The sequence below is a fragment of the Microchirus variegatus genome, assembly GCF_963457635.1.
Source record: "Microchirus variegatus genome assembly, chromosome: 17".
NCBI lineage: Eukaryota > Metazoa > Chordata > Actinopteri > Pleuronectiformes > Soleidae > Microchirus > Microchirus variegatus.
The window spans coordinates 20112285-20135034 of record NC_139818.1 but is presented as its reverse complement, the minus strand read 5'-3'; the positions used below and the strand labels follow the sequence as shown (position 1 = coordinate 20135034).

The 22750-nt window shown below is 45.1% G+C and overlaps 1 protein-coding gene across 2 annotated transcripts in view; it reads right to left on the bottom strand.

Moving 5' to 3' along the window:
* Window positions 1-22750, bottom strand: part of raraa (retinoic acid receptor, alpha a) — a gene marked incomplete at its 5' end in the record, with an annotated part of 99544 nt that overhangs the window by 39970 nt on the left and 36824 nt on the right. Inside the window, one exon of one of the 2 annotated variants that reach the window (XM_083903400.1) lies at window positions 7959-8133. The exons of the other annotated variant lie outside the window; for it this stretch is intronic. Within the exon in view, the coding sequence (XP_083759526.1) occupies window positions 7959-8133 (175 nt within the window). Of the gene's footprint in view, window positions 1-7958; window positions 8134-22750 lie in introns of those variants that run through there. 2 annotated transcript variants of the gene reach the window in all.

Here is a 22750-nt window from a genome sequence, read left to right as displayed (position 1 = left end):
CTCTTTTTTGTTCCCCCGCGTAGTCGCGGAGAGAGCCGTGACACGTCACGTTCTAGTCGAACTCCTTAAAAACGTTAGCCTGCCGTCTGTGGCTAGCGTTAGCCGTGTGGCTAACTTCCGGCCCCGGTTAGCTCACAGTCCAGAGCCGGTTGCATATAAACACTTGTTTGTGACGAGAGACAAAGGGTAGACATTAGAGATGTGAATCTTTGGGTGACTCACGTTTTGATTCCCATTCTTAGGGTCACGATTCGATTCAAAATCGATTCTTGATTGAAAAATTGATACAATCCATAGCGTGTTAAAGCAATTTAACCGGGGGGGGATCTGTTAAAAATACACCAACACCAGGTATTATGAAAGCCAAGCAAATAAGGACTCGCAGAAATCACAATAAGATGATCTGAAGTGGTGAGAGTTGTCTTTTATCTTTGGCGGTGGCCTCCCTGCTCGCTTTGTGGGAATAAAAGAATATCTGTAGCCAAGGGGACTTTGTTATTGTACGTACTAGCACTTTTTTGCTAGTACTAGCTAGGAGCAGGAGTGCTGCTACTGGCACTGCTAGCATGGTAGCTCTTTTTTGTTCCCTCGCGTAGTCGCGGAGAGAGCCGTGACACGTCACGTTCTAGTCGAACTCCTTAAAAAAAAGTGTTTGTTTGACGTAAGCCTGCCGTCTGTGGCTAGCGTTAGCCGTGTGGCTAACTTTCGGCCCCGGTTAGCTCACAGTCCACAGCCGGTTGTGTATAAACACTTGTTTGTGACGAGAGACAAAGGGTAGACGTTAGGGATGTGAATCTTTGGGTGACTCACGATTCCATTACGATTCTTAGGGTCACGATTCGATTCAAAATCGATTCTTGATTGAAAAATTGATACAATCCATAGCGTGTTAAAGCAATTTAACCGGGGGGGATCTTTTAAAAATACACCAACACCAGTTATTATGAAAGCCAAGCAAATAAGGACTCGCAGAAATCACAATAAGATGATCTGAAGTGGTGAGAGTTGTCTTTTATCTTTGGCGGTGGCCTCCCTGCTCGCTTTGTGGAAATAAAAGAATATCTGTAGCCAAGGGGACTTTGTTATTGTACGCACAAATAAAAGAGATGGGTTTGGGAGATTCAGAGTTTTTTTTTCTTTCCCTCCTCCTCCTCCTCTTCTCTCTCTCTCTCACATGAAAACACAAACAAACGCTGAAGCAGAACTCTTTGCTCCAGAGTTATCAAAGCCGACAGAGACGGCAGCAACATGGTGCTATTTTTTGCCCAGACAGCAGGGAGAGCTGCCAGGCTCCGGTATTTTTAGCAGACTAACCTCTACCCTATTTTCTCGGGTATACCACTCTCGGAAATAGTCGGGGCATTGCACTGTAATGCGTGTAAGTTTGTGTGCGAACGACTTGAGGTGAACACACTTGTCATCCATGTGATGTTAACACTCGTTCCCCAGAGGGTCGGCTGGGCACGAGTGTGTCGGTGGAAGCAGCTTTTGGCCTCGAGCGAGTGGCCTGAGAGGGGATAGAGAATGGCTGACTGCACAGGAAAAGGTAGAGGTGGAGGTAGAGGCAGCCACTGGTCCTCTTCCTGCAACTGATGAAACAAGGCAACATTCCATGTAATCGCTCTATATATAGAGGGCGTTGGCAAAAAAAAAAAAAAAACGGGGAGTTGCAGGCTAGGAAATCTTGTAAAATATGAGGAAAAATTAGGGCAGGCAAGCATTAAAGATTAATCGTGAGACTGACTGCCCTGCTCGGGCTTCGCCGTGCGGGGGGAATGCCACCGTGGAGGAGATGGTGCACAAGGAGAGAGGAGGAGATAAAGTGGGAGAGAGAAAAGGGGGACACTTTGGGAATGAAAATGGCTCACAGATGAATTCCAGGGTGATGAATGTGCCTGGTTCAATACCCAGATGAATTTATGTGTGTTCCATTATGAGCGAGTGGGGATGAAACATGGAGATAGGGTGGTGGAGGTGGGGAAGAGAAGGAGAGAGAGAGAGAGAGAGAGAGAGAGAGAGAGAGAGAGAGAGAGAGAGAGAGAGAGAGAGAGTCTCCTCCTCTCAATGTGCTGCAGAGCTAGCCATGCAGAGCCCATAGAGAACAAGCCATCTGTAGAGATAAGTAAAGAAGTGATTACAACAGGCCCGGCTCAATTTCTGACAGTTGATGCTCGACTGCCTCCGAAGAGCTGAATTGATTTAAATGAAGAAGCTATGAATATTTTAAAGGGTAGATCCCTCCCCTTTAACCTGGACTGCCCCTCCCACTCCTGTGTACACACACACACACACATAAATGTATATGTGGACGGACACAGAAGAGAATGTAATTACTGGGTAAGATTAGAGGCCTATTGTGACAACATCTGCAATCGGCTGACTTATATAAATCCTAATGAATCAATGACACCGCCTGGATATTCTCTGTTTATCACATTGGGGATTTGAAGCGTACACTAAAAACCCCGTTTGTGACGAAAACCAAACTAGTCTACAGCGATGCCTCTGGGTAATTCTCTCTGCTGGGGCCCACTGTTGGGTCTGAGCATGTGTTCACGTGTAAACACACACACAATAACTGACCAGACCAAAAAAAAAACATGCAAAACGTGAATCTGAATGAATCTATGACAATAAGTCGGGTTTGGGACCAAAACACTGTAATTTTTTTGCTAGTACTAGCTAGGATGGAGCATGCTAGCATGCTTGCTCTTTTTTGTTCCCTCGCGTAGTCGTGGAGAGAGCCGTGACACGTCGCGTTCTAGTCGAACTCCTTTAAAAAAAAAAAAAAAAAAATGTCCGTTTGTCGTTAGCCTGCCGTCTGTGGCTAGCGTTAGCCGTGTGGCTAACTTTCGGCCCCGGTTATCTCACAGTCCACATCTGGTTGCGTGTAAACACTTGTTTGTGACGAGAGACAAAGCGTAGACGTTAGGGATGTGAATCTTTGGGTGGCTCACGAATCGATTCCGATTCTTAGGGTCACGGTTCGATTCAAAATCGATTCTGGATTCAACCCATTCGATTCATACGATTCTCGACAATCACACAAAGGCAAACTTAAGACTAAAGTTAACATTTATTCATTCAAAACAAATAAAAACTTACTTACTGTACACAAAAATAACTTGCATTAATAAAAGCTTAGGCTAGGCTAGGCTAGGCCTTTTTCTCCCAGAGGTTACGAAAATAAACTGTACACAAATAACTGGTGTGTTTTTTCAAAATATAAACTAGATTTTTTTTTTTTTATATCGATTTTTGAAGTTTATGAATCGATTCAGAATCGTGGATGATTATAATCGCGATTCCTATGTGAATTGATTTTTTTTCCCACACCCCTAGTGGAAGAGAGAGGTCTTCTATGTTTATTTCTAACATTTATTTAACGTTTATTTATTTGCTGCTCTTAAATCTTAGACTCTGGAGACTCTATAGACCGAATTAAGCTACTGTTTGATACCGATACTGAATTCCAGATACCGATACCGCATCGGTTCAATTATCAACGCTACCCAACCCTAATAATAAGTATGGAATGACATTGCAATGGCGACCGCCAGTCGTCTACGGCGTTGTTTTTGTGCCTTAAACAGAGGCAACAGCTGTGATCAAACAAAAACAAGGTCTCTCTTTGACTGCTGATAACCTTGCGGTGTGGAGGAACACTCGAACCTCCGAGGGCGTCTCTATTTAGTAAACAATGTAAAAAAAAAAAAAAAGGGCCAGTGACGTTGAATGTGAGTGATGGCGGGTTGTGAAGCGCTGCCCTGCGGCCGTTTCCCCGGGAGAGTTTCAGCAGCGGCGCTGAACTCCGCTCACCCCCCCGCTGAGATTTCAAACATACCTTGATGACAAAACGTGTTATTGATGTTCACCTGAAGGTGAAAGCAGGGCCTGTTTCTGTGGACACACACACACACACACACACACACACACACGTGTGACGTGGCGTTGCGTGAGCTCGGGCTACTAAATCACTGTCGCCAATGGCTGACAGGGGTGAGGCAGATGTGGAGCGATCCAAAGCCTTCTTTCCTCTGCAGGAAGATCAAGGACCATTGCTGTCTATCTGCGCCGCCAGTTCCATCAAACTGGGATCAACAAAATCCCAAAAGGAAAAGGACAATTTCCCAGCGCAGTCTGGCCATAAAAGCACTGACGTGCATGCGTGAGTAAGCACGAACGAAATATAACAAAGCGAAAGGCTGGAAGTGACAAAGACCACCGCAGTGTCCTAAAACAAATCAATTCCAAGGAAGTTGTAAGCAGCTTTGCTAAGATATTTCCGAGTGGATTGATCAAGAAAAAGAAAAAAATGGACGACCCCTTTCCTCTGCTGATGTTTACGACAGCAAATCCCGTCCATTTGCAGCAGCTGACAGTTCTCCAGCCAACTGTGTACTGGGGACAGGACGAGCCCTCGCTTTGTTTACTCAACGTTGTTCGTGTTTTTCCCAAATCTCAACACACACTTGCCAAATCCAATCTGCATAGATAAATAAAGAGAAGGGTGGTGGGAAAAGGAGGGGGGGGGGAGGAAGTGATATTCCGGGGTTCTTTCGCAAGGCCAAAATCAATGTGATGGACTGCACAGAGTCCAAATGCATCAGCCACAGTTTTTTTTTCCATGTTGCTGCCTAACAGCACAAACAATTAGAGATGCTGTTGTGCCGCTGACTGATGCTGCAGTCAAAGGCCAGAAGACCAAACCACATGTGTTCACGCTTCACCGGCAGAGCTCAAACTTTTCACAAAAACAACCCACACATTCCTCAAAATGCTCCTGATTTCGTTTTTTTTTTTTTTTTTTTACAGTCCATTGCTCCAAAAAACAAAGAAATTACCATCTGTTTTTCTTCGGGCCTCATCGTTCTGCTAAAGCAAAACAAGACTACGAGTTAAGATTTAAGCTGCCAGTCACCGGGTTCTCAGACGACACAGCGCTAAACAGAGGCGATTCTAGAGTCTGTAGGGGCCGTAAAGCGAAAAATTCCCAGGGGGCCCCTTCCTTCCAACCAGTGTTCATCACCATTATGTTACAAATAATTGACGGCAACTAAAAATGTACGAGTTCAAAATATTATTTTTTGCCGAAATGAATGAAATAACACGGAAAAACCTTGTAATTAAAAAAGTATGTGAAAATATAAATGTAAAGAACAATAAAATACTGTAAATAGCTTTAAAAAAAATACATTACACTGTAAAGAACCCACATTATAAAACAACATAAATATATAGAACAATAAAATACTGTAAATAACTGAAAAAAAACATAAATTAAGTTAAAAAAAAGATATGCATTACACTGTAAATAATCCTCTTCATTTTCCAACTTGCAGAACGATAACTTCACACAGGTTAACGTGAGGTGGGGCCCCTTTAGGGGGGGTCTCCTACTGAGATGTCATTGCAAATCGGCCATTGTTTTTTAAGGGGGACTGGGATGCGGCTGGTCACTGCACATTTCAGTAAAAACAGCCCTCAGGCTCCGAGTGTCGGGGGCGCCCCCTATCAACTCGGGGCCCCAAGCAGTTGCCTGCCTTGCCTGTTCACAAACTGCGCCTCTGGCGGTAGAAAAATGCCCCAAAAAAGTCCCGTCTGCTCTCGATGAAACAGTGGAGAGCCTGGGACAAAAAAAAAACTAAAGAGCAAGACGCTTATGCACTAGTGAGCATTATTCGAGCGCCTCCATGCAATCCCTCTGCCCTTCATACCAGCGTGTGACAGTCATGTGAACACGGCCATGCATGCACATTCTTTCATGCATGAGCCCATAATTGCTATAAAGATCCTGACAGGCCCTCAGCGCAGAGTTTAAGTCTGTTGAGGCCTCCGACTGTTAAAGTTTCAGCATTGTTTCTCTGCGCGTAAGCGGATTACAAACGGCGACACTCCCTGTGACCGAGCAAAAAACCTGCGCTCAAACCGGGCGGGATGTGCATTTCCGTTTGTAGTCTGAACTCGGAGCGTCTGAGGTCAGGAGCCATCCGACTGGTATCGCTAACGGCGGCTAAAGCCAGGGATAGGTTTTTTACGCGTGAACGGAATGCAGCGCGACACCCAAACAACTCGCGGTGACCGCATCTCGGAGGAATTAATAAAATCCAGGATGTAGCTTTCATACGAGCTGGATGCGTGCCTAACCCACTTTAATTAGCTCTGAGGGCCATTTTTAAGCCCGATTGGCCGCAGGGAAAAGATGTCACAGAGTGCACTGGTACGACTCTGGAGAGGCTCCTCTGTAAAGCCTATAATGAATAGTTAGATCCAGTGTGGAGAGGTTGGACCAAAAAAAAGCACAGTGGGGGTAAAAAAAAAAAAAAAAAGTTAACTTCCAAACTCCAGCAAATGTGTTTGTAAAAACCCCCGTGAAGAGGATAATACACCGTGAGACCACTGTCTGTGAGGTTAATATCATAAAAACAAAACCAGGGAAAGATAAAGCGTGCAGATGTTCCTGGAGGAGAAAAGAGGAGAAATCTTGCTCTGCTTTATCTGTTTTGTTGTTTTCTGCTACCACCCCCCCCCAAAAAAAGAAAAGCCCACGTGACGACACGAGCGGATGTTGTGCCTATCAACTCCACCACCACCACCACCAACCACCGCTGCCTGGTTGTGTGCAATACATTTTTTATTGCATTCAAGCCGTAAAGCAAAAGAGCAGATATGCCACCGCTACTCACCCCCACCTCTACAACTCCTCCGTTGAGCAAAACAATGTGGAGTCGAGTAAAGGATCAGAGGTCTTTTCCTGGGCCTAACCCCCCCCCACCCCCTCACTCCCTCACCCCCCCTCACCCCCTCATACACCTCCCGCCCCGACAAACTGTCTCTCAGACGAGCTCACATGGTTTGAATCAGTGCTGCAAGTACGGCTTTTCAGTCGGTGGATTTCTGTTTTGAAAAAAAAAACCTAAAAAAAAAAGAATAAATCTAGGAATTTCTAATCTGATTTGACTTGGAAAAACAAGCACGCTTGTGTGCAAACAAAACCGACATTTTTATCAAAAATTCCCCCCCCTTTTGTCGCTGTGTTTTGTTTCTATAGAGCGGAGACGAGGAGGAAATTGGCCCTTAAGAGCCTGTGGAGATTCCTGTCCTTTATTTTAACGCTCCTTCAGCTGTGAAAGACAACAGAGCTTCTTCTTCTTCTTCTTCTTCTTCTTCTTCTTCTTCTTCTTCTTCTTCTTCTTCTCCCCGCGCCAAGCTTTGTGCAGGGGGGTCTGGTACTTTGTTGTCGTGGTAATAAAACTCTCTCGATACAGTATCAGTGAACTGAAATCTCCCACGGCTGCTGCTGCTGGTGCAGACCAAACCACTTCACCCAAAGTGAGTCTTAAAAAAACCAGCATCAGACATGGCGGTGCTATTTTTAGACGTGACACACAAATGTGGCATCCTCGCTCCTTGACATCATCCAGCAAATACTAGTTTTTCGACATGCAAAATGTAGTTCTGTCCTATTATAACTACAGTAAACGGACACGGTGCTGCTCAGGAACTGTGGGGGTGCACGTATCCAGATTACTAGAGGAGCTGATGGGATAAAACTGGCAAGGGGGGAAATTTGATCTGATTAACGTTGGCATGTGAGAAAAAAAAAAGAAAAAAGAACACACGCTTGTTTGTATTTAGTGCATATTTTGGTGGATAACATGACTTAGATCAGTGAGCTGCAGAGAGAAAACAAACCTGTGCGCATAGAGGAGGCAACAGAAAGTGGGTCAACTCTATATTATGCACATATGTGGCTCAGTGATGGAGGGGAACATGCAGCACTGTGTGGTGCACATTAAAGACATTTAATTATTGATATAAATGGACGATGAGAGGCATGTAAAGGTCTAAAATGAACCGTGTTTTTGGAGAAGAATGCATGCACACAAACAACAACAACAATAGCAGCAGCAGGGACGTTTTAACTTTGACACAGATGAGCAGGAGAAGGCACCTACAGTGATTGGAGCCGTTCCAGTGCTGGTTCCTGATGGACGCGCTGTACGGATGAGGCGCTCCGGGCACCAGTCCTTTCTCCGGGATCAAACATCCTCTGCTCTGGTTGTAGTAATCCATCATTAGAAACGGGTTCGGGCTGGGATTCAGTCCCACAACGTCCACACTCTCATACATTATACGACGCAGGACGACAGCAGGGGGGGGGATTATTGTTTTTCTTTATTTATTATTATTATTTTGAACTGTCGAGCAGTGTGGGTTTTCAGATCGGATCGGATGGGCATCAAAGTGGTAAATCCAGAGCCAGCAGGGGCAGAGGAACATTTGGCATCTTCTCGAAAAATTAAAAATCGAAAAAAATCGAGGAGTGAATCTGCGATTTATAGAAAAAAAAAAGCCTAATCGGCTGCGCTCAGCTTGAAAATATAATTCAGCAGAACAGTCTGCAGCATGGTGTCCGATAAAGGAACCCGGCGCTAGAAATAAAAAAAAATATATAAAACAAGCTGTTCAAACGACGCGGATAACTTCAGCACAATCCCCTTTGGCCTTGTTCACACACACACACACACACACACACACACACACACACTGCAAACATGTGAGGCTGTATCCAAGCCAACACACTGGGAAAACAATCCGGGTAAAAAAATAAAATAAAATCCCCCCCCAAAAAAATAGAATAAAATCTCCAAAAGTCTGTGTCCACAAACACAGACACAGACTAACAGTGGCGCAGGAATCACAGAGAAGAAGAAAAAAAACAATCCCGTCCAGTTGCAGTTTTGTCCTTTTCAGGTTTGCGGTCGCTTGTCCCGTTTGCGCCCGCCGTGGGTGGACTCCTGTCAGCCGCGCCAAAGAACCGGTCTCCCTCCGTGCGCCGGGGCTCCACAACAACAACAAGCTCCTCTCTCCTCTCCTCTCCTCTCTCTTCTTCTTCACCAGTTGCCCGCTGCCTTCACATCCAGGTCCGCGTTAAAACACGCAGCGCAAGCGACTCGTTCGTGTTCGGTTGCGTGAGACACTAAAACCATCCAGCGGCAGCAGCAGCAGCAGGAGCGCAGCGCACCGTGCAGCTCTCATGCTCTGCACAAAATGTGACAAGACACAGCAGCTGAGCTGAGCGCTGTGGCTCCGCCCTCCACTCCGGCTCTCTTTTCTTTTTTTTTTTCTCTCCTTCCCCTCCACCTCCTTTCATGCGTCGCTCCTCCTCTTGTTTAACCCCTTCAGGGACGTCACTGTGGATCTCCCTTTCCCCAACACACACGGGGCAACCCGCTCCCCCCCCCCCCCCCCCCCCTCACTTTAAGGACTTTAAATAGTGATGTATTTGAGTTGAGTTATATAAGCTGCAGTAATGAGTCTTCAAACAGAGTTCATGGGCATAATGAGTGACCCACCGCTGCACTATCTGTGACTCTTTTCCTGGAAGGACCCCCTCTATGTTCACACTCTTTATTTGGTCTCCACCTTCCTAACTAATTCGACCCTCTCTCTCCCTCCGTGCTCTCATCAGTCCCTACCCCTCCATTTTTTTTTTCTCCCTCCCCATTCTTCCCCAGCCGCTGTCTCCCTAATTTGCCTAATGCTATGCGGCTGAACTTTTCCTGAACCCAGAGAAGTAGGCAGCCTCACCTCCCGGTGACCCACTGGCTGACTCGGATTCGCCTCTCCGGCTCGCTCTCATGCCACATTATTCAACATTTCCCACCTCGTACGCTCGGTGGAACACCATCGCACTTTTGCCCGCAAAGTTCTTGCCCACAGAGGCGCCGCGGCTCAACTCCACCAACCCCCCCCCCCCCACACACACACACACACCCCGGGCACCACACAACACATAAAGCAACAAAAGAAAGCAGAGTCACCCAGTCACGGTAACTGACACTTAACTTTTCTCACAGTGGCGTTCCAGCTGGAAGAAAAAGTGCAGGAAGTAGTTGCTTCCACGCAGTAGCTTTCACGTCCATAATTTAAGGTTATTACTCCACCTTTACTCGGCAACATTCCACGCACGCACTGTCGCGACTTGTTTGGAGAACATGCAGCTGTGTCATGAACGGGGCTCCGAGCCAGAGAAATCACAGCAAGCGTCATGATTTGAACGTTTCAACGCGGGAAGAATATGGCGCCGACCGAGGACAAAAAGGAGCTTTACTATCTGGACATGACGCAACTTCCTCCGTCCTCAAATCTTCTCTTAAAGCGGAACTAGACCGGAAGTTCCAATTAACGCTCTTTTTTTAGTGTATATCTGAGTCATTACCTTGTTTACGAAGCCCTGAATGTTCAAAACAAACAGTTCGTAACAGTACGTAAACAGCGGTTCTCCTGAACAGCAGATCCTCCTGCTCCGGGCACATCCGGTTGCGTACATTGAACCGCAGAAGAAGAATAACGTCCGTTGTGGAGGTGTTTCACCAGCGACAGTGTCTTCTGACTCCGGGTCAAAGGTCGTCAAAGGGACTGCGGCGGGGAGTCGTGACGAAGCTATTTTTAAACACTGTTAAAACGATGTTTTGATAATGAGGAGCAGTGCATCCACCGTTCCAGAGGGGGGAGCTGCTCTTCTGAGAGCTGGTGTGCTGATTATGTCGCTTCCGGGGTACTGGCCAATCACAAGACAGTTGGAAAGGCTCTACGCTGGCTGGCCAATCACAACACAGTCTGTCTTCTGGGTGTGAGATTTCAGTCTGAAACACCGCGGCTGAGGAGAGCGTCAGTGAGGAGAGATTTCTCGTTTACAGCAACTAGGAGGTTTTTGACCATAAAAACAAGTTAATGTATGTAAGTAGACCTCCATAACTCACATATATGTGCAACAGGACCACTCTACGTGAGCTTTAAGACTCAGTAAGAGCCAGAGGAGGCAAACAGAGGCGTCTTTTGTGTCGTGCGCACACAGTTATGACAATAACGACAGCATGTCATTACATATCGTTGCACACGTTACAGTAATAGCGGCATAAGTTTGGTCTTTATTGTCGCAGTAGTGACAGCGAGGTTTTTTCAAAAAACACTGACACAGTGATTTGGAGTACAGCTGTGACCTTGAGCTGTGTGCACACGCTCAACGGACAATGGTACAGTGGGCTTAAAAAAAAATGACGAGACATCTATTGCACATCTGGCCTTTCTGGAAAAAGCATCCGTCCTCAGTGGCTCTTCCTGTTTCGTCCACTTTTTAAACTTTGATTTGTGAACACGAGCTACGCAAACAAACTTGATTTGGTTGAAAATATCACGCACATTTCATGTCAGAGGTTTAAACAAATGCAATTGGCAAATTGCAAAGGTTGCACTTTGGGATATTGCTTCATGCAGCACAGCCGACCCAGTTTCACTGTCCGTGAAAGAGCCCAGAAACTTTCTGATATGATACAGATGTGTTGGAAGCAATTCACATCTTCAGGTTCTTGTCCTCCCATTAGAAAACGAGTGAATATTCTGATGGTGATACTGCATTTAAAATCTATAATGCTGTCATTATTGAATAGAAGCTTGAAACGCAATCACAACCTCAGGCAGAAAAGTCACAACCGTTCAGCCCTGTGTTTGATCATAAAATGGAATGTACCACACAAGGTCAAGAGGGTCATCTATGACAACATGTTTATGGACATCCATCCACATAGAGACAAACAACCATCCACACCACACCTCCAGAGAAACCAGAGAACCTGGAGGAAACCCACGCACACATGGGGAGAACATGCAAACATGCAGAAAGGCCAGTGGAAAATGTATTTTTTATCTCAGTCAGCCGTAGTCTGACTAAGACAGGCAATCGGACAACAACTAGTGCTATATTGCTACTACTATAAGCTAGTTTGTATTGAATCAGTATTCTGTTGACCTTTTAAGTCACAGAAAAAGCAAATGGGTAGATGGACGGTGTGGGGGAGGAAATTTTGGTGCATGTGCAGAATGCCAAGTCCGACTCCAGTCTGACTAAGTGTATACATGCAGGAGTAATCGGACTATGAATGGTATTATCCAGTCTGACTAAGACTAGCTTGATTTTAGTCGGACTAACATGCTTACATGACATCAAGAAAACAAAATTATTGTCTTAGTCTGACTAAAATAGGACTATGAATGGCATTATCCAGGTATGTTAGTCCGACTAAAACTAGCTTGATTTTAGTCAGACTAATGTGTTTACATGACATGAAGAAAACCTAATTATTTTCTTAGTCCGACGAAAATCAGACTATTAATGGCATTATCCAGGTACGTTAGTCTGACTAAGACTAGCCCGCTTTAGTCGGACTAACATGTCTACATGACATTAAGAAAACCAAATTATTGCCGTAGTGTGACTAAAATCAGACTTTTAACATGCATGTAAACACACTGATTGTGGTATCTAGCTATTCTGCGGGCTAATGTGGACATGGCCAAAAACCTGTGACGTGTGCGTTAAAGTACATCATGACCACCACAGTAACCCCCGCCCCCACCCCTCCACTGTACCAATATTTGAGTCACAGGGCACAGCTGAGTGTGACTGACACAGTTTTTGCAGAGGATTATCGGGGTATGGAGCCTGGGGGGTGGCTGGCCTGCTCCGCCCCCACTGACTGTGACACTTATTTAACGCAGACCCCCGTGTGTTTACGCTGGCTGATAAAAGCTCAGTGTCCAGGCCTGGGTCGCGGCGACCCCTTTGCCTGCGCTGATAACACGGCCACACATTCCTTAACAGGATTAGCCGTATGAGTAATAGCTGTCAGAAAATGCTAATTTTCCAGGCTCTGTTTTCTTCTCCGAGGGGAGAGCATTCATCCCCGGGTAATACCCCATGATTGCGTAAAACAAGCTAAGAGATAACAGATTGCCGATCATTGCTTATTAAAGGGGGAGGGAGGGAGGGGGGGGGGGGGGTTAGACCTGAAAAACGTCTTCTTTCCCACAGCCCTCTCGTTTATTTAGTACATAAAAAAAAAAGTCACTTTTCCTTCTTTAATAAAATTGGATTCATCGAAGCGCCTAAGAATAAATAAATGAGGTATTATTTTCACAAAAGGTGTGAGAAAGAGGGCTCCGTGGAGAGGACGGTTTGGGGAATTAGGTCTTACTCCATTGCATCAGTGGAACAATGAGCGCTGGTTTCGGGGCCAGGCTGTTCCCGGTCCTTACATGTGAGTTAGTCCTCAGACACAAACATGCACACACATAATAAGACGTACAGTACACTTGACGATCGGTGCCATAAATATAGCGGGGGAGTGAGTGTGGTTAGTGGTCTCTAATGCATCTTCACGACTGTGCAAAGTGAGTCACAAGAGGTTCAGCCCACATTAATGCACAAGTCCAGGTGGCTGCTGGGACATAATGTGACGCAACACGAGTCCAGAGAGGGCGAGACTGTGTCTCGGTCTCAGTGTCTCAGTCACCGTGAAAGCAAATCTTCATTTTTACAGCTCAAGCCTTACGAGTGTTGCTTGATAAAGTCCAGGGAAAACCAGACGATGAGCCTGATTTAAGCACCGTTCAGACACGGCGGAGGCTTAAGAAACAAATGTAATGTAATGCGAATGCTCAAATGAGCTCAAAGTGGTTTGCGGGGGTTCTAGTGGATTACTGTATCGCAAACATTGTCGTGTAAGTTGTTCAAGCTGCCAAGAGTAAATCACACTCGTCCACTAATCCAAACCATTCTCCCTGGGAAGTATGGGTGATGTATAGCCTCGGGGTGAGGCAAGGGTCCCTGTGTTTGTAGGAAAAAGGGAAAGTTAGTTTACAGACGACTTCAGAAATGGAAACTGAAGCTGGAGGCTGACAATTTGACGCTTAAAAAAAACTGTAATGGGTCAATCATCAACTACGGAAGAGGATAAGGGCCAAACAGAGCTCCGACTTCAAACTCAGAATTCTGGGAATAAAGAGAAAAACTCAGAATTCTGACTGACTTTAAACTCAGATTCTGACTTTATTCTCTGAATTCTGACTTTAACACTTGGAATTCTGACTTTAAACTCAGATTCTGACTAAACTGATACTGACTGTTCTCAGAATTCTGACTTTAAAAATCAGAATTCTGACTTTATTCTTAGAATTCTGACTTTAAACTCAGAATTCTGACGTTATTCTCAGGATTCTGACTTTTAAAACTCGGAATTCTGACTTTAAACTCAGAATGCTGACTTTATTCTCAGAATTTTGACTTGAAACTCAGATTCTGACTTTATTCTCTGAATTCTGACTTCAAAACTCGGAATTCTGACTTTGAACACTGATTCTGACTATTCTCAGAATTCTGACTTTAAAACTCAGAATTCTGACTCTAAACTCAGAAGAGAACTCAAACATTGTTTTCCTGTGTGGCCCTAATCCTCTTCCGTGATCTACAAACAGGAAGATTTCGATGACCTAAAAACTACGCAGTAAAACCATTTACCACAAAGACAAAACACCGACGACTCAACATGGTTCCATTTGCCTTAACCACACCGGTATATTGCTAACGATTCTTGTCACCGTCTTTCTTAATGTCGTCCTATAGAGGTCAAGCTCAACAAAAATCGCCCGTTAATACCTGGCATTGAACATACTCCATACGTCTGGAGTGATCAGATCACTCCAATGAGCTCCAAATCCCTCAGTTCACACCTGGCATTAAGGAGCTTCGCCGTGACCACTTATCTGCTCTAAAGCCAAAATGACTGCAGGGGTTGAAGCCGATCAATGCACAGCATGCAACTATACAATGTAAAGTAAAAACCTTCTCTGTTGATGATATCAGAGAAGGTTCCAAGACCCAGTTCAGACCTGGTCTCTGTTGATCCGGTCCACAAATGGACCCCTGTGGTAACTAGTGTATGTTGAAGATGATTAAACCGAACACTTCAGACGGTCTTTAGAGGAAAATTTCCAAACTTAAGCATAAAAAAGTATGACATTACCCAATAAAGGGACACTATGAGCGATGACTAAATACCGTTGATGTGGAGCAAAGCTGGACCTTTAGGGTCCAGTGGAGAGGTGGTGGTGGGGGAGAAGGAAGAAAGATTTTTAGGAGGGAATTCAAAGAGTTTTATGGACAAGGGCGGAGAGGAGATTGCCGGCTGGACCTTGAGGGTGTCAAACTATTTTTACTGCCCCACTCTCCTTCTTTCTAAGCCCCAATCGGGGGGTGTTAGGAAGTAGTAAAAGGTGCTCCCTCTGCCATTCCTCCCCCCCCCGAGGAGATGAGCTGACAGGTTAGAACAAACAATAGGTCGTAATGTCATTTGGATTATTGTGCGCGATAAAAAAATAAAAGAGAGAGAATGAAGAGTGACTTCTCTGTAAACACACAAATGGTGTCAGAGCAGATCTGGAGACGATCCAGCAACATCTGCGATCAGCTGTCCGCTGACTCCTGTGTTTTCTGTACTCTGGAGGGATCCTTGTTTCTCTTTATTTTCCCTACAAAAGTTTGTGAACATTTTCTGCACAATGTGTTCTCTCACAGTCAACTCAAAACACGCCGGAATTCCAAGTCGTGGAGACTTGGATTTCGTGGATTTCGTGGCTATCTCTTGACAAGATAAGGCCAGACATGCCCGAGTTAGAAAGGCCTGGTCCTAATTTCAGAGTTCCTGTCTGTCCTTAAAGCGACTGCTACGCAAACACGGAGGCCAATGGAGTCTCTCACCTCGCTCGAACTCTCTGGCACCCGTGCCAGCAGATGGCTAATGCCCGGGCGATAAAGAATTCGGAAATCTCTGCAAAGCTTTCTATCTTTCTTAAATCGTCCCAGCGACCTAATAAAGCAGCTCAGCGGGGACAAAAGAGGATAGATCCAGAGTGGGGAGGGGGGGGGTTGTTCTAATTTGAGAGGCAGCATCCTTCCAGGTCTTCACACAGCCTTATCTAATGATTGTGATAATGGACACCGTGATCTACTCTACTCTACCACCAGCATGGACGTAGGAGCCACCCCTCCTCGGATGTGTTTGTGTGTCGGAGCCAAGGTGAATGTTTGCTTTCGAGTCTACCTGAAACCCCTACCGACCTGTCTGTTGCCACTCCACAGTGGGTGTGCGTGTGTGTGTTTGTTTGCACAGCTGGTTTTGTGCAGCCTGTACAGGCAGCACCGGCCACAACCCAACAGCTGTGCCGCCCCGACAAGCAAGCCAACGTATAATGAGGGCCTCGACCCTTCAACGCGAGAACAAGCTGCAGCTATCGACGGAACGCCACGCGCCACTTCCGCCTTCCTTCTGTCAATCTACGCGCTCGCAGACCTGACCTAGAGTTAAACTGTTCTATAGATCTCACACCAGATAAATCGGTGCAGCTCTGCAAACCTCAGCGTGTGTGCATGTGCCTTTTTTTTTTGGGAGGGGGTTAAAAAAAAAGAAGAAGACCTTCTTAGAGCCTGCAGGGATCTTTGTGAAAGCTAAACCCCGACCCCCCCACCACCACCATTACCCCTTTAATGTCCCTCAGACAGCAGATTCCAGCATTTATGGTACAGGCCCATATCTGCCCATAAAGCCTTTTATTGTTTAGCCCAGTTCTATGGTGGCCGTAACCTGGTTTTCCCATTTTTTATGGGGACCTTCACTATATCACGGGGGGGGGGGGGGGGGGTGGACAAAGCTGCCCACCATCGGTGTTTACCAAAGTATGGCCCACTCATAAATCCATCATGGCCGGCGGCATTCTGGAAATACCTCAGCACAGAGAGAGAAAAGAGGGGGAGGGAGGAGGGAGGAGACACGGCTTATTGTATGGCTTGTAATCATCCACACTCTACGGCCTTGAGTTAGAGAGCCCATCTTCACAATGATCATTAGGTCCACGTCCCTTTGCCGCGAGTCCATCACTCAGCGAATCAAGAGAAAATTGCTATAGATGTTACCCTGGAGGAAGGACATCCCGGTATCAGTCATCCTGGACCGGGAACGGCTCCCCCCATTAGCTGTCAGGAACAAGGAGATGCTCGGTACAGATGGACGTGCCACTAATTCTATTACGAAAGACAAGAAAGGCGGAAAATGAAGATACTGTATAGTACGATGGGGCCGGGTAAAGAGATAATCCCTTGCAGGAGGAGGAGAGAAGAGAAGGGAGCGTACGAGGGTGGCAGCGGCTGTCAGAACAAGGAGCTTGGTCCACTTCTGCGCTGCCAAAACTCACATGGAAATTGGCATCGCTGATGCAATTAGTACACTCCATTAATCTTTGTATAATACAATTAATTCCTCCATTTCCTCCATCCATGGCCTGAGGCCAGAGTTCACACAACAAAACATGTGGACGGAGTCAGAGGGAGAACATCAGGGCAGACTTTCTAACTTTGATGTTGCCCGATCCGTCACGTAACGTCACTACGGTGCGGTTTGGAGCGATACTCCCCCCGATCGTCCTTTCTCCACCACTGGTATACGTAAATAGCGCAATGTCATACCAAGACACGCGAGACAGTAAATCAAGAGCAGCAATGGAGACATTCGGCATTCCGAGTTCCTTCTTCTTGGCACGGTCGGGTCATCTCAAGAACGGCGACAAGCTTTGATTTATTGAAGGCCGCAGGCTGCGCGGTTACACAAAAGACACCGTTGTTGATTTCATCAACAGATTGCAATGTTTATCCCTTACCCAGAAACTTGGATGGTCCAGATCGGTTCATTTGGTACAGTTTAACCCAGGGGTGTCAAACTCATTTTCACTGAGGGCTGAATGGTTACCCTCAAAGGGCCAGATGTGACTGTCATACAGAATAAATGTAACTAAATGTAACCAAATATAATGTAAAACAAAGGTAGCTACTCCATAACATAACTTTCTGTATTTATTACTTATTCAAGTTACAAATATGATGCATTATAGATGTGATCTGGTCCTCGATGGTGATGCCGTCACTTTGAGGGTAAGGCAATCGCCATGCATTGTGGGAAATGTAGTTTATGGTCAAAGCACGCCTTAAAGCAGCATAGACCTATTTTAACACAGATTTTTAAGACCAATTAACCACTCGCGGGCCACATAGAATGACGTGGCGGGCCACATCTGGCCCCCGGGCCTCGAGTTTAACATATGTGGTTTAACCCTACGATACAGCTTGGTGGACACAGGGGTTTTCGGGTGTTGCTGTGCTGTATTCTCTGCCTCCCCACCTTCCTCTCTGGCCGTTTCCCTCTGTCCATAGCGCTGCACAGAGCCTACTTTACATTCTCCATTCAGAAGTGTGATACTCGGGGTGGCCTCGAAGGGGTCTATGGTTCGCTTTAAGTGGATTGCCCTCAGTCTTGTTGTGCCCGGCCCAGAGCATTATAACGCCTTGGCAAGTGACCTCCACTTGAATGGTGCCCCCTACACCAGTGTGGCGCAGGGCACTCTAAAAGACTGAATGTGTTCTTCACAGTCAATACACAACCACGCAGCTACGTATAAGAGCGCACGAGACGTCATCCTTTTCGTATCGTTTCTGCATTGGAGATCCCCGTTCTTTTGAGAGGCCCAAAAATGAGGTTTGAAAATGCTCCGTATCGCAGACTTTGCATTGCTGTAATTACGCCAATGTTTGCGCTATCGGAAGAAATCTAGCGGTTCATGAAAAACACGTCAAAGCAAACGTGTGTGTGTGGTTATTACGGTAATTTCACTCGCGCTGTTTGCAGGAAGACGGCAAATTAGCGTCTTTGTCACCAGAGAGGTAAGAGTTGGAAAAAACGCCTGTGAATAAGTTTCCATTATTTGGCCTGATTTTGGACATTGAGACAAAGACTCAAACACATTTTAAATACGTTGTATACTTTAAACTAAGAATTCAGACTTTATTCTGAGAATTCTTTCTTTAAAACTCTGAGAATTCTGAGTTTAAAGTCAGAATTCTGAGTTTAAAGTCAGAATATTTAACACAACAAGTAGTTAATACACTATTTTAACATGCAGTAAATTGTAAATAGTGACATTTATTAACTCACAGGACATTTTCTGGCCCTTTTATGGTGAAAATAAGACATTTTGAGGCTTAGGTGTAAAAGGTTAAAAAAAAGCACAGAAACATAGATCATTACAATGATAACAATGATAAAGTTACTGGCATTCACTTCCCGATTGATTGCTACTCCCACAACTTTCAGTTATGAATGAAAAACTCAATTAACATTTCACAATATTGTCCGTTCACAAAGAGAAATCCTTGAATTTCCACCATTGTTGCTGGTCGCTAGTGCTGCTAGATGCTATAGCACACACGAATGACCTTGCTCTGTTTTTGCATTTTCGTGTTTCAAGCGTGCACATTTCTGTTTTTTCGCAAGCGTCGATGTTCAAACGCTCAAAAGTGCATGTGCCGGGTTCAAGTGTTAATGAAACATGTGAAATCCCCGGCTTAGCAAGTCGGTAGTCGGTGGACAACAAAGGCTCTCGGGATAGCAACAGCCTGCCGTGGCTCAGAGCATGACTAATGCCCCTGCCATCATCACCACTGTGGGTCTTGTTGGCCTGCTTTCTGTATGGGGGGGGGGGGGGCCGGGAGTGGTGGGGGATCTGCCTCATTCTTACATGGGAAGGGCAGCAGGAGGAGGGTTAATGGAATGGATGACTCCGCCACATTAAAAGAGAGGGTGAGCGGAGCGAGGAGGAAGAGTCATAAGCATTTCAAAAGAATGGCGGGGGGGGGGGGTGTTGTGTAGATGGACAAGCTCCTCCCCCTTTCCTCTCCATGCCCTCACCCCACTTATCTGAGCGTCCAGCACAGCTCCTCACATATTTATGCGTATGACAAAGACGAGTTAATTGGATGAGAGGCAGCCCTTTCCTACCCCGCAAGTCCCAGAGGTCTGCGTAGGTCAACTTCATCTGAAAGCTGAGGACAAACCCTGACAGTAAAAAAAAAAAAAGAGCACGGATTCTTCTTCTTCTCTCAGCTGATTCTGCCGTCAAAGCGTTTTTAATAGCTTCGCCACATGTAGGCGGGGAAGAGGCTAGAAGTGGTTTGAAAACTGACACCAATGTCAAACCTGGTCCCGTCCTTGATATTTAAGCAATAATGAAAAAAAAAAAAAAAACACAATTATGCGTTGAGATATAGCTGTAGCCGGACTACGCTGTTTAATTGGGCTACTGTCCTTGAACCAGTATACAAGCATTAGCAGGGAATCGATTTATGGACTAAAAGTGTGTCCACCTCCGCTACTTTGGTCCAAAACTGCATTTATCTGGACTTCACCATGCTTTTCAGCTACTTTTATTTTTAAAAAGCCCAGGGACAAAGACTGTGGAGCATGTGCAAGAGTCCAGTCGAACACGGGACACACACCCAACACACCCACAGTTAATCTGACTTTGAGAAATGTACATGTATTTTAAAAGTCTAGTTTAGTTTTAGTAGGACTGACACAATAATCTAAACAGGAAAGCACTGAACACATGACCGGCATCATGTGACTAACCATACACTACCATTCAAAAGTTTGGGCTCACTTAGAAATGTCCTTATGTTTTTAAGGAAAAGCACTTTTTTTTCAAAGAATATAACATTAAATGAATCAGAAATACAATCTATACATTGTTAATGTGGTAAACGACTATTCTAGCTGCAAACGTCTGGTTTTTAATGGAATATGTACATAGGTGTATAGAGGCCCATTTCCAGTGTTCTAATGGTACATTGTGTTTGCTAATTGTGTTAGAAGACTATTGGATGATTAGAAAACCCTTGAAAACCCTTGTTCAATGATGTTAGCACAGCTGAAAACAGTTTTGCTGGTTCTTTAACGAAAGGGCAAAATGATTATTTGGAATAAAAATAATTATTTCTATTCTTTTAAATTTGACTATATTTTTGCAACACTTTTGATGAAAAAAAGTGTGACTATTAATGGAAAACACAACAAAAGTTGTATAGGTGACGGTAGTGTATTTTTGTGGTCTAGTTTTAGTCGGACTGACACAATAATCACGTAAATGAGATGCAGAACCAGGAACGCACCGAAAACATGACCGGCGTCATTTTCGACGTACTACACGTCAAAGTGTGCGTCTGCACCGCCGTTGCTCAACAGAGTTGCATATTTTTCGAGCTGTTGAAAGAGTTAAGAAGTTAAGCAGAGAGAGTTGCGTCAGAGGTGACCTAAATCTCTGTGTCATTCTGGCCATTCTGATTCATCCGGAGGGGGAAAAAAAAAAAGTTAAGGGAAAAACTCAATAAAAATTTGCTCCAAATTTGCAGCTGGGCCAATCAGTTTGAGCACACACACACCATCTGTGAACAAAAAAAAACCAAAAAACTTCCTACGTTGAAAAGGAAAGAGCACAGAAGGCCTTTGCACTGATGTAAAGAAAGCTGGGGCAGTCTCTATGGTGACCCAAACCATCTGTGTTGTGAACTCGTCGGAGAGGAGACTGTTTCAATAGTAAGTAAATAGGATAATACAAAAAAAAAAAAAAAAAAAGTGAAAGGCTCAGGAGGGCAGATCATTAGCTGTCCACATCTTACCATTCACTGTGTGATACCAGGGGTTGGGGGTGGAGGGGGCAGGGGCGGGGGGGGTTATACACGGAAAAAGAAGCCTGATAATATTTAACCAGTGGAAATCTATCATCAATCTGGCCTGGCCACCCCCCTCGCATCATCAGTCCTCACCCCCAGCTCTGGCCTATTGTCATTCAAACCCCCCCGGATCCCTTTCACTCCCTTATTCAATATTTTTGAGGCCATTGTTCCACCTTACATGCTCCCCCTGAACTACATTACTTTTCCCACTCGGGCGGTGAAAGGAGATGGGCAACAGCCAGAAAATAAAGAAAAAAAACATAATATGTTAAAGTGTCAGGGGGTAACAAAAAAAAAAAAAAAGAAAGCGGGGCCATGGTAAAAAAGTCGAGGAGTTTGGCACGAATTCTCAGGCTCAAACTCACACTGTCGCACAAGAATGAAATCACTTTTTCTGTTCTTTATATTTCTCAACGCACCTTAAAAGTATACTTTTATTTTGAAAGAGTTTTATTCTGGGTGAGCAGATTAAGTCACTTTCTGTTTCTAAACCTTCATTAACTCAGAGTGCCTTTTCTAACAGCCGTTGCTTTTCATGAAGGGCCATGAGATATATACGCTTCTAGGTGCAGAAAACATTGGAGATCATATACAAAATTAGAAATTCAAAGCACACACACACACACACACGATGATACACACACATATACTTTATCTCATCTTTGCCATACCTCGCAGCATGATTTTCTTATTTTCTCACTCCTCTCTGGAGCTTTTTCAGTCTTTTCCATCCTTGTCAAAAAAGTGAGTGACTAAGCCTCGGCGACAACATGAGAAAATAAGAAAAACTGCACGTGCGTGTGTGCGTTTGTGAGTGTGCGCGTACATGTCTCGGGGCTGTTTTGTATCCTTGTGTATCAGCATTTGCATGTTAAATCAGGGGGAAATATGCCACAGTTAAATGTGTGTGTAAAAAAAAAAAAAAAAAGGGTTCACAGATGAGCTTGCTCGTGTGTAGAGGTGAGAACAGGAGTGCCAGAGGGGCTGCTGGGAAGCCTGGCGTGTCAGAGCTTATCAGGAGTTAACACAATTATCCCCCCCAGAACACCGTCATTATTCAGTTTGCCATCCTCTCCTCTCAGTCTTTCACTCTCTCTGTTTTCGCAGCAATCGACAACGCGAGCGGCCAAATAGTGCTCGACCTGCAGAGATGCTATCACGCTGTAGCATCGATAGCCTGCACGTAGTTTTATCAATCAAGTGGAGCTATATTTTTTTCACTTCATCCATACGGCTCTGAATGCACCACCTGCCGTCAATACTCCCCCAGCATTTTAGAGTCCAAAAATACAG